The sequence below is a fragment of the Doryrhamphus excisus genome, linkage group LG6 (assembly GCF_037039965.1).
Source record: "Doryrhamphus excisus strain RoL-2023G ecotype Guam linkage group LG6, RoL_Dexc_Guam_v1.1, whole genome shotgun sequence".
In the NCBI taxonomy this organism is placed as follows: domain Eukaryota; kingdom Metazoa; phylum Chordata; class Actinopteri; order Syngnathiformes; family Syngnathidae; genus Doryrhamphus; species Doryrhamphus excisus.
In genome coordinates this window covers 14,313,078-14,330,282 of record NC_136362.1, presented here as the reverse complement: position 1 = coordinate 14,330,282, position 17,205 = coordinate 14,313,078, and the positions used below count along the sequence as shown (strand labels likewise).

At 41.7% G+C, this 17,205-nt stretch overlaps 1 protein-coding gene across 1 annotated transcript; it reads right to left on the bottom strand.

Moving 5' to 3' along the window:
• Window positions 1-838: 838 nt before the first annotated feature.
• On the bottom strand, window positions 839-8,408 carry dhx30 (DEAH (Asp-Glu-Ala-His) box helicase 30). Its single transcript, XM_078791508.1, has 18 exons — window positions 8,213-8,408; window positions 7,939-8,075; window positions 7,753-7,863; window positions 7,434-7,685; window positions 7,216-7,362; window positions 6,995-7,147; window positions 6,470-6,925; window positions 5,857-6,301; window positions 5,674-5,778; window positions 4,270-4,445; window positions 3,940-4,146; window positions 3,759-3,840; window positions 3,063-3,256; window positions 2,767-2,926; window positions 2,503-2,660; window positions 1,591-1,694; window positions 1,380-1,519; window positions 839-1,312 (listed from the first exon to the last, which is right to left on the bottom strand). Exons 1-18 carry the CDS (start codon window positions 8,382-8,384, stop codon window positions 1,053-1,055), a joined length of 3,459 nt encoding a protein of 1,152 aa, XP_078647634.1. The 5' UTR covers window positions 8,385-8,408; the 3' UTR covers window positions 839-1,052.
• Window positions 8,409-17,205: the final 8,797 nt, after the last annotated feature.

Sequence of the window (17,205 nt, the reverse complement as noted above, 5' to 3'; positions counted from 1 at the left end):
AATTAGCTGGCTCATTAAAAAGAGAGATGTTTACTTCTTCACCTCTCAATAACTACCACACTATCCAGTAATAATCAAGTTTTGGTGTCTGATGGATGAATGGATTAAAGTGCGTAAGTTTAACTTCAATTCATTTAATCGTGGCAATTTTTGAAAAGACAAATGCGTTCAGTACTAACCATTTTAGACAATTTTGACTGATTTTTCAATGCACACAGAATATTGTGTTCTATGGCTCATGAAACCTACCAAAAGAAAGAATAGACTCACTTCTTTCATCAGTTTCTATCTTTTTTCATTCTTTAGTAATCAGCAGTAGAACATAGGTACATTTCAGGAAAATATGTCTAAGTTCTTGACAAAAAACTAAAAATGGAGAAAACCAGCTTTATGAAAAGATATATTGACTTTTCCCATTAACTGAAATACTGTATCTAAACAAACAACACAAACCGTGTTGATTTACATCAAAATAATTTATTTACAAATATAACACCATGAACCATTTACAAATGTTATATTTGGAGCTAAACTGTGTGTGTGTGTATGTATGCACTACAATGAGTAACCTTGCTACACTCCTCCATGATCTTCCACTTCCTCCTTCCTGTCATGTGTGCACTTCTGCCTGCTTGTGGCCATTTGTATGGCTTAAAATCGATCTAAAAAGGGACATTCAATAGCGTGCAGTTGTATTATCACCTATTTTGCCTACCCCCGTGTTAGCGCTGAGTAAACGGTGCAGGTGAACCCAATTTTATGACCATCGTATTAAATATTATATATTAAAAATAGTATATAACATCATACATGCACAATGTTAGACTAGTCACGTCATTTTATTCATTAATGAATGTCAACACATCTGCTTTTAATAAAGCAATAAATATGAGGCTCCATACGACAAGTTCATGATTTTTTTTCGTGGTGGAGCCCTGAATACTACAGTATATTTTAAGTACCAATCCAAAAAGGGTACTCACAATACAAAACAACAAAATAAATAAGATGACATCCCCTTCTTCTGGCCATCATGTGCTATGTGTCTGTCCTCAGTCAACTTCACTGTCGCTGCCGTCATTCCGAGCCCACGGATTCTGTTCGGTGTCATTGAGAAGCTCCACCAGGAGTGAGACAAGCTCTCCGTCCTGGGCCTTGTGGGTGGCTATGTTCCTCGGGTTGCGGAGGTTGCGCTGGAGCATGGCCTGAATGGACGTGCGGAGCTCCCACAGCAGCTCCCACGTGTCAGCCACCAGCTGGCAGCGCACCAGCGAGCGACCAGGGAAAGACACCTCGACTGTGTCTCCGCTCACTTAAACACAAAAGAATACATATTTAGGTGGACATTGATGTGAGGATGGCGTACAAGCTCCACGTACCTGTCTCAGTGATGTTACAATCTGTGAGCAACAACAGGGCAAGTGGATGTACTGCTGACGAGTCCCGAATGAAAACTGAGCCATTGGACTTGACGGCTCCAAAGAAAGTGAGCCATCGACAAGGCAGCTCCTCCTTTCCTCTATAAAGCCATAAAAACACATTAGGAACGTCATACTTGGTTGGATTTTTCCCGTATGAGCATTGTCTCACCTGTTCACAGAGGAGCGGTGAAGCAGGACGTTGCCGCTGAGTGTACGGAAGGCCAAGCGGTTGGGACGGAAGCGCCCCCCTTTGGTCACAATGCCCTTCTTCACCTTGAAGGTAAAGACACTGGCTTGTTACTCTTGTGTATCACAGTATAAATATTCTGAGGAGTCATTTTTCTAAATTTCATTTGCTTTTTGTGTATTATTCGTGTGATTTAAGGAGTATGTTTACTTTACAATAAGTCAAGTTGTACTCCATTTCTGATTATCACTATGCCTTTTCCAGGAACAGCTTTCTTCTGGTGTCTGTGAGTCATTTTCTGTGCCGCTTATCCTCACGAGTGTCGCAGGAGTGCTGGAGGCTATGCCAGCTGTCTTTGGGCGAGTGGCGGGGTACACCCTGGACTGGTCGCCAGCCAATCACAGGGCACATATAGACAAACAACCATTCACACTCACATTCATACCTATGGACAATTTGGAGTCGCCAATTAACCTAGCATGTTTTTGGAATGTGGGAGGAAACCGGAAAACCCACGCAACATGTGGAGAACATGAAAACTCCACACAGAGATGCCCCAGCGGAGAATCGAAACAGAGTCTCCTAGCTGTGTGGCCTGCGTGCTAACCACTCTAATTGGCCTAATTGGACAGTTAAGGAGTACAGCACCACCTGTTGCTTTGACATGCACCCATCCACAATTATCCCAATACCTGAATCTGGACATGTGCCGATACGATTCCAAACATAGCTACATGAGAACCCTTACATGAATTTTGCTGGTAGGCCTTCAATGCCTTTTAAAAATGCCTGTGCATGATCAGAAAAAGCCCAAACTCTTCCATTCATATTTTGTCCTTCAAGCTTTGGAGCGTTAAAGTGGAATACGACTTGATTCAAAGAGGTTGCAGGTACCTGGATAAGGTTGGGGTAGAGTCCCGCAAGCAGCACCGCTTTCAGTAGGTGTTCCTGGTCACTGTTCTTGTTGAAAAGTGAAGAGTGACGCTGACACTCGCTAGCATGGGACACTAGCTGAGCCTCGCGTAGGTTATCGCTGAACTGAGAGATCAAGCCTGGGACACAGAGCAACAGAAAGTGTAATGCAACTTGCTGTGTGTGTGTGTGTGTGTGTGTGTGTGTGTGTGTGTGTATATGTGTGTGTGATAGCTTCCCACTAACCGTTGATGAACCTGAGGCCGGCCTTAGACAAAATGTGCTTTTCCAGATAGCCGTCCCTGTCCTTGCAGTCACCCTCTTGCTGAAGTTTCCTCCATCCCAATACGGCTCGACTGAACACCAAGTAGTCGCTGAAGCTGGAGTCGCTCAGATTCGCTTTGGCCTGAGGAAAAAAAAAAAAAAAAGTTGTGTACTAGGCTACACTGCAGGTCATTCTGATATTTTTGTTTTCGTATATATGCTTTTGGGCATTTTCATACACTGCAGTGTGAACTTTGAAGTCTCTTTGTGCATCTCACCTTGGTGACCATCGATCGGTTCTGCAGGCTATTGTGAAAAGGATCCCGGGTAAGACAGGCGGCTATTGACAACATAGGCAGGATGCACCTGAACATGGTGCTCAGGACCAGAACTTTGCCAAGACGTGGGTCACATGACATGGACGCCACACGCTCTCCTAAAGGCGTCAACGTTTCTGACCCGTCAAGAACTCCTGCAGAGGAAACATTGGCATACATTACAAAAAATTTTGGTCATTGTATCCATTTATAAACCATGTTTTGGTTCACTTTATACTGACATTATGGACCTTTAAAAAAAAAAGCTAATATAGCAAATTAATATATGTATGCTATTCTATATTCTTCAACATTACGCTTTTTGTTATAGTTTTTCAATCTCATTTATTGCATTTTGTATATGACTGTCTTAATGTTACTCTTTTATCAAACATCTAGCTCATAAAAATCAGACAAATTTAATAAGTTGCTTCTCACAAAGATATAAATTTTAGTCATGTTTTTTTTTAAATAATATTCATTACTTTTATATTTGTTTTACATATGTAGATGTTTAAAAATTGGAACATTATTTTTTTACCCTGAAAAATGGAAAAATTAAATACTGGTTTAAATAACATTACATTTAATTCAAATCTAAATCAGATGTGGACATTAATTACGGAATATAAAATTGTTGGCACACAGAACACTCACCAATGTCTTGTAGATTTCGGACGGCGTCTGACACTGCTCCCTGCTCTGGGCTGTCCAACACTTGTGATAAAAACTCTACAGCCTAAGTGACACACGCACGCACACAAACAATACTGTAGGACATTATGCAATGTTTATGGAAGACAAGCAGGCAGACAAAAATAAATTAAATAAAATGTACCTTGCATTTTGGACTGTGGATCTTGGCCTGAACCACCAAGCTCTCTAGGGGGATGCGCAGGATCTCTGGGATGGGGAAGGGGCTCATGGAGTCTAGCTGTGTTCGTGGAAACAGATGGTAGGACTGCCCTGGTTGACAGCGCCCTGCTCTTCCTTTTCGTTGAGTGACATTGGATCGAGATATCCACACAGTGTCCAGACAAGATACCTGGAGAGGAATAAAGATAAGATGTTTCCCCAACGCATTCTTGGCTTAGCATGGAATTTTTATAAAAATTTGAATGAAATTTTAAAATGGCTTTGTACTAGTACCGCAAATGCATGGCCTTACTTTAGTGCGTGGGTCATAATGATGCTCTTTGTGTGTTCCTGCATCCACCACATGCACAATATCATCGATGGTGATGGAGGTCTCAGCGATGTTGGTGGCCAAGACAATTTTCCTCCTGCCCTCTTGGGGGCGCTGAAACACCGCCTGCTGATCCGCCACTGACAAACTAGAATGCACTGAAACAAAAGCATGAATTTATGTGCTGCAAATGAAATGTGTTTTAAAGATGGATGTGTGTGCTCTTACATATGGAGGACCAAAACTGCCAAAATAATAAATAAATAAATAAAAGTGGAAATAAAAACAAAAAAAAAAAATAATAAATATAAATGGAAATAAAAACAAAAATATATTTTTTTTAAATTTTTGAATCTTGTTTTTTATTTTTGTATTTATTTTTGCTTTTAGTTATTTATTTATGTATATATATTTTTATTTGTTTTTATTTCCATTTATATTTATTTTTTGTATTTAATTTTTTTTTCATTTTTGTTTTTATTTTCACTTTTATTTATTTATTTATTATTTTGGCAGTTTTGGTCCTCATAGAAATGCAGAAGGAAAAACTATTCAAATGAGGGGGCGGTCCTAAGTGTGTCTTGGGTTGAACTGTTCGCCTATTGGTTGATTGACATGTGAGTGCGAAAATCGACTAGGTATGCCTGCAAACGGCCACAGCAAGAGGAAGTATACAGGCAGAAAAGTATACATTTACCGGGACAATAATGGCGGGGTCCACCAGGAAGTCGGTGTCCGAGCTTCTCAGGGACGCTGCCAATCGTTTGGATGATTTGGAACGTGGTAAGTATGAAACAGCTGATGTGTTGCGCTTTTACTTAATTCCAGTTCAGGTGTGTTGACTCTTTCTTTACTTTCTGCTTTCACAAGCTTCAACTTCGGACGAATCGGACGAGAGTGGTGTGGTGACTTCCTCTTGCTGTGGCTGTTTGCAGGCATACCTAGTCGATTTTCGCACTCACATGTCGATCAACCAATAGGCGAACAGTTCAACCCAACCCACTTAGGACCACCCCCTCATTTGAATAGTTTTTCCTTCTGCATTTCTGAGGACCAAAACTGCCAAAATAATAAATAAATATAAATAAATAAAAGTGAAAATAAAAACAAAAATGAAAAAAAAAATCAAAAAATTAAATACAAAAAATAAATATAAATGGAAATAAAAACAAAAATTAAAACATATATACATAAATAAATAAATAAATAAAAGCAAAAATAAAAAACAAGATTCAAAAATTAAAAAAAATTATTTTTGTTTTTATTTCCATTTATATTCATTTTTTGTATTTAATTTTTTTCATTTTTTTTTCATTTTTGTTTTTATTTCCACTTTTATTTATTTATTTATTTATTATTTTGGCAGTTTTGGTCCTCCATACTTACATGGCAGGATCAACTGTGAGCCAGAGGAAAAGTGTGGCTTCATATGAAGCCTTTGTTGAACCGTCTTAATGTCCTGCCAGCCAGGTAGGAAACACAATACAGCACCTATGGAAGGTCGGGGAGATAGGGTGTCATCTTGAATTTTAATTCAAGTGGAAAGCAAGAGACTTGTGAATTTGCTACCTGGTTGTCCATGTCTGTCAATGTGCTCAATGACATCAGCGACCAGGTCCAGGTCTGGAGAGACCTCATCAGTTTGTGCCGACTCTGGCACAGGCAAGGGGCGCCCCATCTCTCTCAGCAGGTCCTCCAGGTATCGGTCCTTCACTGGGTGCATGAAACCAGGTACCTTCACAATGGGACAGCCCCCAAAGTAGCGAGCCAGCCGCTGGTTGTCTCCGGTAGCACTCATGAGCACCACGCGTAGGTCAGGGTTCTTGTCCATGCTAGAGCGCAACAGTGCCAGCAGGAGGTCCGTGTTCACATCACGCTCGTGAACCTCGTCTACGACCACGTGGCTTATGCCCTTCAGGGCAGGGTTGGACTGCAGCTTCCTTAGCAGGACGCCCACTGTGAGGAAGAGCAAGGCTCCGGCATTGTGTTCCGGGGGTCTGCTCTCGAGTCTCACCTATGGAGGGGGATCATTATACATAACGCTGTAGATTATCAATTATGTAAATTGATTGTAGAATAACTGCATACAAAATGGAGTTCTCTAGCTGAGTTTCAACTAGTTTGCTATAGAAGAGTTTCACAAACGAGGGAACACAGTATTCAAATAATTGTCATTTAATACCTGATATCCAACGGAGTGTTTCAGAGCAGGACCCATCTCCTGGGCGACGCGATGTGCCACTGACACTGCGCTGATCCGACGAGGTTGGGTCACCAGGATGTTGCACTGGGCCCCCTGCCCCACAGTCACACAGTCCTCCAGGAGAAACCGTGGGATCCGCGTGGTTTTGCCACATCCAGTTTCTCCGGCAATCACCACCACCTTGGAAGAACGTACGGCCGAGATGACGCGCTGACGGTGACTGTCGACTGGCAGCGCCACGCTCAGGCTGGGGGAGGCTCTCCTCCATTCCTCCTGCAGGCGGTTGTTTAGGTATGTCTCCTCCTGCGGAGACCGCAGCCTGTACGGCTTTCCTGTGATGGCGTCTAACGTCAAGTCTTCTTCCTCCTCTGCTACATGCTGCTCTCTCTCATCCTCTTCCTCACAGAGTTTCTGCACCTCTGCTTCTACTGGGTACTGTCATGAAGACAACACAAAAACATATTTAGTGACTAAACTAAAACGAAACAGCTGTCATTAACTGACCTGTGTGAGATATTCTCTCATACGGCTCTGTAGGTAGTCCGGGACTTGCACTTGAAGGGGGCGCCGCTCACTCTCTGCTGCCTGCCTCACCTTATCCCGGTGGTACTTGGCATGAGTCAGCGGATTGTTGTTCTCATCCAGCAATTGTAGTTCCTACACAAGACGACATTTGATGCACTTTACAGTCCAAACAAGCACAAAAGAACAGCAAGACTCTTCACCTTCAGTTTCATGCAAGCGAGAGCCGCTGCCCTCTTCTCTGCTCCAGCCTTGTTGTTTGCTGTCGCAGTGAAAGTCATTTCCTGCGGCCAGTGCAGGGTCAGCTCACACCTTTTGAGCTTCCCTCCACCTGTCCTGAACTGTATCGGCTAATGCCAACAATATATAATGAGTAACACAGCATTCATAAAGAGCATGGTTAATGAGCAATGCTACATACTTTGCTGCTGTTGGATCCCGTGGCCACCTGAACCACCCGGGTTAATAGTGCTTTGGGAGAAGGGAAGAGAGAAAGCGCTTCAGTGAAGTTAGGTGTGTTTTCAGGGACAGGTGGCACCAGGTCAAGCGTAGAATCATGGACACAGTCAGTCCAAGGGTTGTCATCGATGTTGTAAAGGGATGACCGCACACCTCTCCCTCTGCTAGCTCTCCTTCTCGGGAGCTGATTATTTGGGCCGATCACACCCATTTCCTGTGCAATGACATGATAGTTATGAGTGATTACACTATAAGATTGACACTCGTATTGAAAATCGTACTTTTAGCTTGTGACAAGCAGCAGCTGCAGCAAGTCTCTCTGCATCCACTTTCCTGGAGGCATAACCTTCCTCCGCGATCTTACAGGGCCACAGCACGGTAACAGTGGCTTTCTATGCAACAAATTACACAACAGTCAATACAGTAATACAACAGGAGTCTAGACAAGCTATGGGTACTGTTCTTGCCTTGACACCCTCTTCCTCGGTGCATGTGTACTGGATGAGCTGAGACAGGTCGTTGACTCCCAGCGAGCGAGCAAGGGTGTTATTTAAGAGACTTTTGGGATCCGGAAATTCATCCAGTAGGTTTGAGCTAATGTTTCCTTATAAGAAAAAACAAGTCATACAGACGTTAGAGGGGAAAAACAACAGAACACTCGAAAGAAGGTGATATTTTGACACATGATGATGCCCTTGACATCCATACCTGTTACGGAGTTATTATGCCCCTGCCACTCACCTCGTTTAGCCTGGAAATGTGACGTGCCATATTCCCGAAAGCGCCCGGTTTGTGTCCTACACCACCGCATGTCTCTGCCCCAGTTTGACACCGTTTGTCCTCCCGTTTGAAGACATTTGCCAAGGCGACACAGCGCTCTCAATCGCACGAGTAAAACACCGGGTAGCGCCATCTTTGAACTACAATTTTTCTTCTTCGACGGTGGTGGAGCAATTGTTGTGCTAACAGCGCCTCCTCTGGCAGTAGACCAGACTAATAACACATTATAATGCTTCCACATGGAGTTATTCTGAGCTTTTCAATTTCTATACTAAATAGTATGTTAATATGCTGATATTTGATTTGTACAGATAAGCTGACGTGACTGGCCGAAAGACAAGACTAAAGTTAAGGGAAAGTAAATGTGTGCGAAAATAGGATGTGTACACATAAGTAGTTCCACTAGATGTCAGCGTTGTTACATGTCTACAGTATTACAGTATGTATTGCGTCTTAATGGAAAGCATATGACATCTCGATATCAGAGGTGTCCAACCTTTGCAAAACAGATGCAAAACTCGTAAAACCAATGCAACGTAGGTGAAAATATACTTTGCTAAATATTCTGAAATAAACATGCAAAATATGCTACGCAGTTAAACATCCATATATTTTCTATGCCACTTATCCTCACTAAAGGTACTAAAGGTATGTCAGAGCATATCCCAGCTGACTTTGGGCGAGAGGCGGGGTACACCCTGGACTGGTCACCAGCCAATCACAGGGCACATATAGACAAACAACCATTCACACTCACATTCATACGTATGGACAATTTGGAGTCACCAATTAACCTAGCATGTTTTTGGAATGTGGGAGGAAACCGGAGTACCTGGAGAAAACCCCCACATGCACGGGAAGAATATGCAAACTCCACACAGAGATACTGGAGAGGGGGATCGAACCCCAGTCTCCCAGCTGTGTGGCCTAAACACATAATATTAACAACCATTTAAAGAGCAGCGCCGCAAAGCAGGATAGGAGACCACACTAGACTTATTTGGCATACCCTACTGCCTAGATCAGGGGTGGGCAAACTACGGTCCAGGGGCCACATCCGGCCCGCCAAGTGTTTGAATACGGCCCGCCCAATCTTTCCAAAGTATTTCATTTAAACTCAACATACAACCTGGCATCATGGCCTGAGCCAACCTTTTGATGGTTTTATCAATTTCGTTTTTTGACATGGTCTGTTGTTTACAAAGTGCTCCTGAAAAAAGGGACACAAGCACATAATAATAATAATAATTATTATTATTATTAGATTATTATTAGATTATTATTAGATTATTATTAGATTATTATAATAATTATTAGAACTATTATGATTATTATAATTATTATATTAATGCTAATTATTATATTAATTATATATAATATTATTGTTATATTTGCATATTTTACATAATAATAATATAATAATTTTTATTTTAATTTTATTGTAGTTATTATATTATTTTATTATTTTTAAAATATTTAAATATAAATATACAATTTTACAGATACAATAATACCAGGTGGACTGTTACGTGTAAAATATATAGTCTGCCCCCCCCCCTGTAAATTTTGTCATATCAATGCGGCCCGCGAGTCAAAAAGTTTGCCCACCCCTGGCCTAGATGGTTGGTTCAATGCCTGGTTTGAGCTCAAGCTACCAATTTACTCTTACTTTCATTCTATGTTTTAGCGTATTACCACAGCATTTCAGTCCAGCTTCAGCTTCCGAACGTTTTCATTCTAAATTTTTGCTTTTGCACCGTTTCAAAGTTTTTCAGTTTCGCTTCAGCTTTTCAGAATTCACAAATAGAATTTTTGCTGACACTGCATCATCTCGTTAATTTTAATGTAGAATGTGCCACAGATAAGTAAAAACACTACAGGTCATTTAAAATCAATTTATTAAACTGAAAAAAGAACAGATTTGAACATATTACTATGAAAATGAACACAATATAAACAGACAAAATTGTTTGTCAAGTAGTAGTAAGTAGTAAGTTTTATTTATATAGCACCTTTCTCAAACAGAAGTCACAAAGTGCTTCACAAAAGGCAAAACACAGGGTTAAAATACACATAAAAAATACAATAAAACAATGTACAATAAAAATAGACATAAATATATGATGGTCATAGTACCCTAAATCTACTGAGCTGGGTATGCCTGCAAAAACAAGTGAGTTTTAAGGTTACTCTTAAATGCATCGACAGAGTCAAGCGAACGTAGGGAGGGTGGAAGGTCATTCCAGAGCCTCGGCGCAACAACCTGAAAAGATAGGTCTCCTCAGGTCCTAAAACGACTACGAGGGACCATGAGTAAATTTTGATCTAACGATCTCAGCCTCCGAGAGGGGGTATAGGGACGCAACAAGTCTCGTATGTAGGCAGGGGCCTGGCCGTGCAAGGCTCTAAAAGTGAGCACCAGGATTTAAAAATTCACACGGAATGAGACAGGGAGCCAATGGAGAGCTTTCAGAATCGGCCTGATGTGAGCCCTTCTGTTGCATCGAGTCAATAACCGCGCAGCAGAATTTTGAACCTGTTGCAGACGAGACAACTCTTTTTTGTTTAGACAAGAAAACAAACTATTACAGTAGTCTAAACGAGAAGACACAAAGGCATGGATTATCATCTCGAGCTCACCTTTAGATACCATTGTTCGAAGTTTCGAGATTTTTCTTAGCTGAAAGAAACAATTCCGAGTGAGCTGCTTTGAGTGGTGCTGTAATGACATTTCCTTGTCAAAAATTACTCCAAGATTTCTGAGGCTTGACTTACAAGACAGGCTGTTTAATCCCTGGAATAACTTCATCAGGGGCAATCACCAGCACCTCAGTTTTATCTGAATTAAATTGAAGGGAATTAGCGCCGAGCCATTGTTTTATTTGCACTAAACAATTCATTAAAGAGTTCAATTTTTGTATCTCCGTAGCCTTAAAAGAACAGTAAGCAGACAGACAAGATTAACTTAAATTGGACAAAAGCTGGATAAAAAGCAGAAAGTACACATGAATCCAATTCAATTTGGTGTAACAACTGAGTTAAAACTACAAACAACTATGTGCATTATTGTATCTTTTATTTGGTTTCACATTTATCAACGTTTCACTATTCACAAACATTACAGAGTAACATGCTGTATTTCCTTGCTAAATAAGGAAAGGAGCTCACACCTTAAAACACCTCATCACTTTTCCTTATGTGTCTGTTCCACTGGGTGTCCATGCATGAGAATTAAAGGGTCCGCCTCAACTTTGACGTTATCTTCAGGATGGGCAATACCAAAGGCGTTGACAACGTATCTCTAATCCAACCCTCTTTGCAATGCAGGGTGTAAAAAGGCTACTGATAAAACAAATAATGGTAGACACAGTCCAATCTTAATGTCAGCTGTCTGGTGGCGCCTTAGGTCAGGTAAAAATCTGTGTTGTCTTTACTTCAACTGTTTAATTTATTGGTTCATCCGCCCCCCTAAAATGATTTTTAATTGTCAGTACCATTCAGAAAACACTCAAGGCCAGACGAGGTCACATCAAACCCACAGCACTCCATGGATCTCTCTGTATGGTATTCAGTTGTTTTTAACCATACTTCTTTGATTTGGTAAATGACTGATTAATGTCCGTCATGACCAATTTATTTACTTCTGTATATAGCTATATTTAGGATTTATTTATTTATTTCTATTTTATTTATGTTTTTCCTCATGAAATTTTGCACAACCCACAATTTTGTTGTCGAAATTAAAAAAAAATTATGAAAGTTTCGATAAGAGAGCTTTTTTTCTTTAATATCGAAGCAAGCAAATACTTTCCGTGTTCACAGCATACCAGCCATGCACCATGAATGTATGTCATGCTTCTTGCAGCAGCAGCACTACTTTAGATGAGTTGACTTTAGGAGCAGACAAGCTGCTGCACGCTCACATGCAATATGTCTCACATGTGTCATAACACTTCACTAGAAAATGTGCACACAACCTTTAGGTTAAATGCCCTCAATGAAGGCAGATTAAGTTGCACTAAAATGTTTCTTAATGTCCTTTAAACACACTGAAATGTTTATGTGTCTGTACACTGTAAAAAATGCTTACATTCAAAATAATGCATTAAATTTGTGAGCGTATTCTTTCGTAATTTATGATTTCATAATGTGGTTCAGTTAGCATTAGCCCATGCGGTGCTCACAGCATTCCAAAGAAAATAATCAATAGCGACCTCTCGGGGGTCCCTGCAATGGGACTTTTCCCGACTACTGAGAAGTGCTGCATGCAGCGAAGCCGACGCCTGAAACAGCAGAGTGGCGCAGACGCACCGTCAGCCTCCAAAACCTTAAGCCGCAAATTATGTCTGGAACATGGAAAAGATCATGTGGCCCTGCCGAGCCGAGTAGGGGCGGTGAGAACGAGGCGTTTGGCGGTAACGGGGTTGGGATTGTACGGATACGATTTACATTCCTTTTTTTTCCAAGGGTGTGATATCAAGACAAGGTCAGAGCGAGGCTAATGCACGAGACGCTGAGGAGAGGGAGGGTAAACCTGAGGTCGCAAAACTCAGACTCTATTGACTAGGGGTGTCATGAGACGAGAAGATACGCAAGATTGGGTCTACGAGAATGAGACGACAATATTTGAACTTGACTCTGACTCCTGACAGTCACATTAAACAAAGCAGCAGGCTAATCCAGGCACTTGTGATCCACCTCGTCGCCAAATAGGAGAACCTTTGATGCTATATTCTTGGGATCTCCTCCTTATGCTTCTTGAGAAAAAATGAACAGTAAAAAAAAATATATCATACAGCCAGATTTTAACAACCAACGTTATATTAATCTTTGTTTTTATTAATTCATTCATTCATTTTCTACCACTTATCCTCACGAGGGTTGCGGGGAGTGCTGGAGCCTATCCCAGCTGTCTTCGGGCAGGTGGACTGGTCGCCAGCCAATCACAGGGTTCTTTGTTGTGAATTATTAGTTGTCTAATGGGTTATATTAATCTTTGTTTTTATTCATTCATTCATTTTCTACCGCTTATCCTCACGAGGGTCGCGGGGAGTGCTGGAGCCTATCCCAGCTGTCTTCAGGCGGGTGGACTGGTCGCCTGCCAATCACAGGGTTCTTTGTTGTTAATTATTAGTTGTCTAATGGGTCACTGTTGCATTTGCATACTAACAGTGATTGGATGTTTGGGATTGGATGAGGGGAGCCATGAAGATGAGTGATGAGTAGAGCTTTTTAGAAAATGAAGCCATTTATTTTGGGGGTGTTACCCCCCCCAGCCACAGTGTAGAGCTGGCCCCGATTGGTATCATAGGCTGTTCCCATTGTGCATGATGTCTTTGATCTGACGTCAGATATGATGGCACAATTAATACAAAAATGTACGGTTACATTAAATAGTGACTGCTGCCATTGTTTATTCCACTGAAATGTGCCTGACACTCTGAAAAACCTGCCTGTGAGGTTTTGGTGACGTGTGTGCACAGTGCGCCTGTCAGCCAATTTACCACTGCGCTGGGTGCGCTTCGCCTGGATGAAGAACAGACCAGGTTGGAATTGGCAATCTTCCAGGGCACCTTTGGTGTGCTGTTTTGCCATGAAATTGTCACTGCGCCAAGCTGAAAATGTGGACAACCTCTCGTACAAGCTTGGGCTCTTTCCCCACCAGAGAAATATTTCTCTCCCAAAAAACAGATTTGACCGCCGAAGACCAGGTCAACCAGGTGCCCGCCCTCGAACTCCACCCAAAGCGCATTGCTTACCTTATGCTTGCCCTCGCAGGTGGAGGGTCTACAAGGAGGGATGCCATGTGGCTTCTTCAGACTGTCTCCAGATTGTCCGGAAAAGAGGATTTTTGACACCAGTTGACAAACCAAAAATATTACATTTCCATGAAAGAGGCAGCCTGAAATAAAAGGTGTTGAAAAGCCAAATCTCTTTCAGCATTTTCACATTAGAGTGTTTTATTTCTGTGCAATTACAAGGATGGACCTCTGGGCTTTGAGGTTGCAAGACCGTTCAAATGAGACGGAATGTGCACTCGGATGTTGGGTGTTGGATTTGGAGGTATTTCCCCCGAGAGGGGTAAGAAATCCCATTCAAAATAGAATATTTAAACTTTTGCACTTCATGAACTTTTTAGAATTCAACTCGTGGCCCATGAATGATATCAAAAGTTTCATGATCAGGTCAAATCTAAATTAAAACAATTATTAGAACAAAAAACATTGTAATGCTTTCCAGTATATGTTTTCCACTGGGTTCCTGTTGATGATATACCTTACTTGAAATGACTGAAGAGTCAAAATTATCAATATTTTGGTTTGAATATTGATTTTAGAGATTGAGTAGCTGGTATCGGAAGTATCATTATTTCAGTATCATTCTGCACATCCCCACTGGATGAGAAGTGAAGCATGAAGTTAAAATCAAGTGAGTCCAGTTACTCTGATTCAACACGTGCTATATGTTTGATAATAAAAGGAGGACCACTTTTCCGGGTAAACCACGCCTCTGCCTGGGCCAGTAGATTAAACTGGACATTAAACACATTAAACAGGAAGCCTATCCTCATATTGGACCAAGCAGTCTTCCTGAGCTTCAACGTGGGCTTTCTCTTTACATCTCACTCTTCTCCAGTAGCTATCTGGCTATCCAGCTGTGTATCGGACATGTGGCATGTTATGTTTTCACTCTATGTCCTTCCACTCCCCTCAAGCACTTCATGGTGGCATCGCAGGTGAATAGCACAGACGCGAAGTGCGTTCAATGACAACTGGTCATTACACCATTTCTTTTGGCAAAAATCACCGCTTTACAGCATTCTTTGGCCTGTTTACTTTATTATAGTACACTATACTACTGCAATGGTATCATTGTTTCGTTTCTAATATGCTTGTGTTGTCATCTAACCATCCATTTTCTACCGCTTTTTTTCCTTACTAGAGTTGCAGGCATGCTGGAGCCTATCCCAGCTGTCTACAGGTGAGAGGCGGGGTACACCCTGGACTGGTCGCCAGTCAATCACAGGGCACATATAGACAAACAACCATTCACACTCACATTCATACCTATGGACAATTTGGAGTCGCCAATTAACCTAGCATGTTTTTGGAATGTGGGAGGAAACCGGAGTATCCGGAGAAAACCCACAAGAATCGAACGCTTGTGTTGTTATCATTAATTATTTGTCAGTCTCTCAGAGTGAAGAGTAGAAAAGCAGGAGGTAAGATGAGGGAGACACACTGGAGAGATTAGTGTCCATTACCAAAAACCATTTCTGCTCCTCGCCAAGACCACACGCTTTTAACCCTCATTGCTGGTGTGGAGTGGAAGCGGGGGTGAGCCGGAGGCACTGCCGTGTTTTAAGAAGGGTGTAGGAATCAATTATCCCACTCCAGAGACATGCAGGGCCCGGTGGGTATTGCCCGGGATTAGTGTCCATTCTTGTCATGTACTGACAAACCCTCCTGCTGATCTCCTTAGAAGCAGGTGTTATTAAGCAGCAAAGACTCTCACTGGGGGCCTATAGGCCTTTAAAAAAACCTTGTGTGGGAGTGAGTGACAAGCTCATAATGTTGGAGGAGGGGGAAAAGTGCATTCCTGCGCCTTCAAGCGCTCACCTGTGTGAAATATCCAATGACCTTAAAGTGAAATCATGCAAATCAAAAACTGATATGACCGTGACTGCTTTAAATAACTGTACGCCACATGTGTCTTTGGACAATATAGCTTCTTGGATTCTTTTTTTAATTAGTTTTTACAGTAAATTAAGTGTCACGTGGGGGTGTAATGAATTTATTTTTAATGTCGGAATTTAGTTTGGTAAGTCCTGCTGGGAACATGGCATTTTGAATGTCTGTAGCTTTAATGCTAATGAGCTGTGTTTGGCCACTGCCTCCTAGAAGTGCTATTGCATACTTTATCCACGTAAGTCTACACTTGCCTGTGTATAAGCTGTGTGAGCTGCTCATGCAAGGTTATTGCAAGGTTATTCTCTGGAGGGAAATAAAACAATCATAATTAAGGTTGCACGTCTGTTGCTGACTGGTAGAAGAGTGTAAAGTTTTATTTTAAGATGTGTAGGAAGGCCTATTTCTTTTTTTTTTTACAAAGTCGTCCCCTCATCATGGGGCATAATGTCTAAAAGGAAGGAGAGTTTTCCTTCATGACGTCATGAAAACCTAGAAATTCAAAAGCCTCTACTCTCAAAAGTGGAACAAACAAGTGAAGACTAGTCTGCTTTGTAAAGAAGAACAACATTATGTCAGCAATGGGATGTTGGGCAACATTCATGCAAACCTTGATTTTAATGAATGTTCATGGAAACAGGAGCTCAGAACATTCACAGAAAGTAAACCGCTGTCACACACAGCATAAAAAGGACAGGGAGAGTCGGCCAACTGTTTGTAACTACTGATTGGCTGATCATTCTCAGAAACAATTTGACCTCTGAACCCTGGATCCTGTCAGCAGAGCGCAGCCCAGGTGTGTCTGGAGTGCTTCCAAGTTCACATACGACCTGCCCGTGTTTACGCGCCAGAATTCAAGGTGTGGGCGCACACAAAAGATGTCAGGTGGTAGCAGAAGTGTGTTTACACAGAAAAGGAGGTTGGTGGTTGTGCTAAATCTAATGATTAAATGTAGACACAGGGTTTGTCGTTTGTGATCAATTCATGATTAGTACCTCATAAATAATGTGTTTTTTAATGGATGTGAATTCATAAAAAAAAGTAGTTCTCGTCAATGCGGTTACGGTTGCACTCGCCATGCCTCAGCTCAGTTAATCCCCAAATCGTACGCATTGAAAAGCAGTAGCAGAGGCTAAATATTTTTCATGAGCAGGCCTGCCAAGGTGTTCAGGTTACTCGCCAAGGATGATTGATAGCTGGCCAGTGGATCTCAATGGCTCTCAGTGTGTCACAGCTTTGCAAAGTGATTACCAGCTTTTGGTCTGT

Excerpts from the sequence above, each read along its gene's own strand:
- dhx30 (XM_078791508.1), bottom strand. The coding sequence starts at position 8,384 with ATGGCGCTACCCGGTGTTTTACTCGTGCGATTGAGAGCGCTGTGTCGC. Across the intron at positions 7,864-7,938 it reads CCGAGGAAGAGGGTGTCAAG|AAAGCCACTGTTACCGTGCT; the intron begins GCAAGAACAGTA and ends TTTGTTGCATAG. Across the intron at positions 2,927-3,062 it reads ACCGATCGATGGTCACCAAG|GCCAAAGCGAATCTGAGCGA; the intron begins GTGAGATGCACA and ends TTTTTTCCTCAG.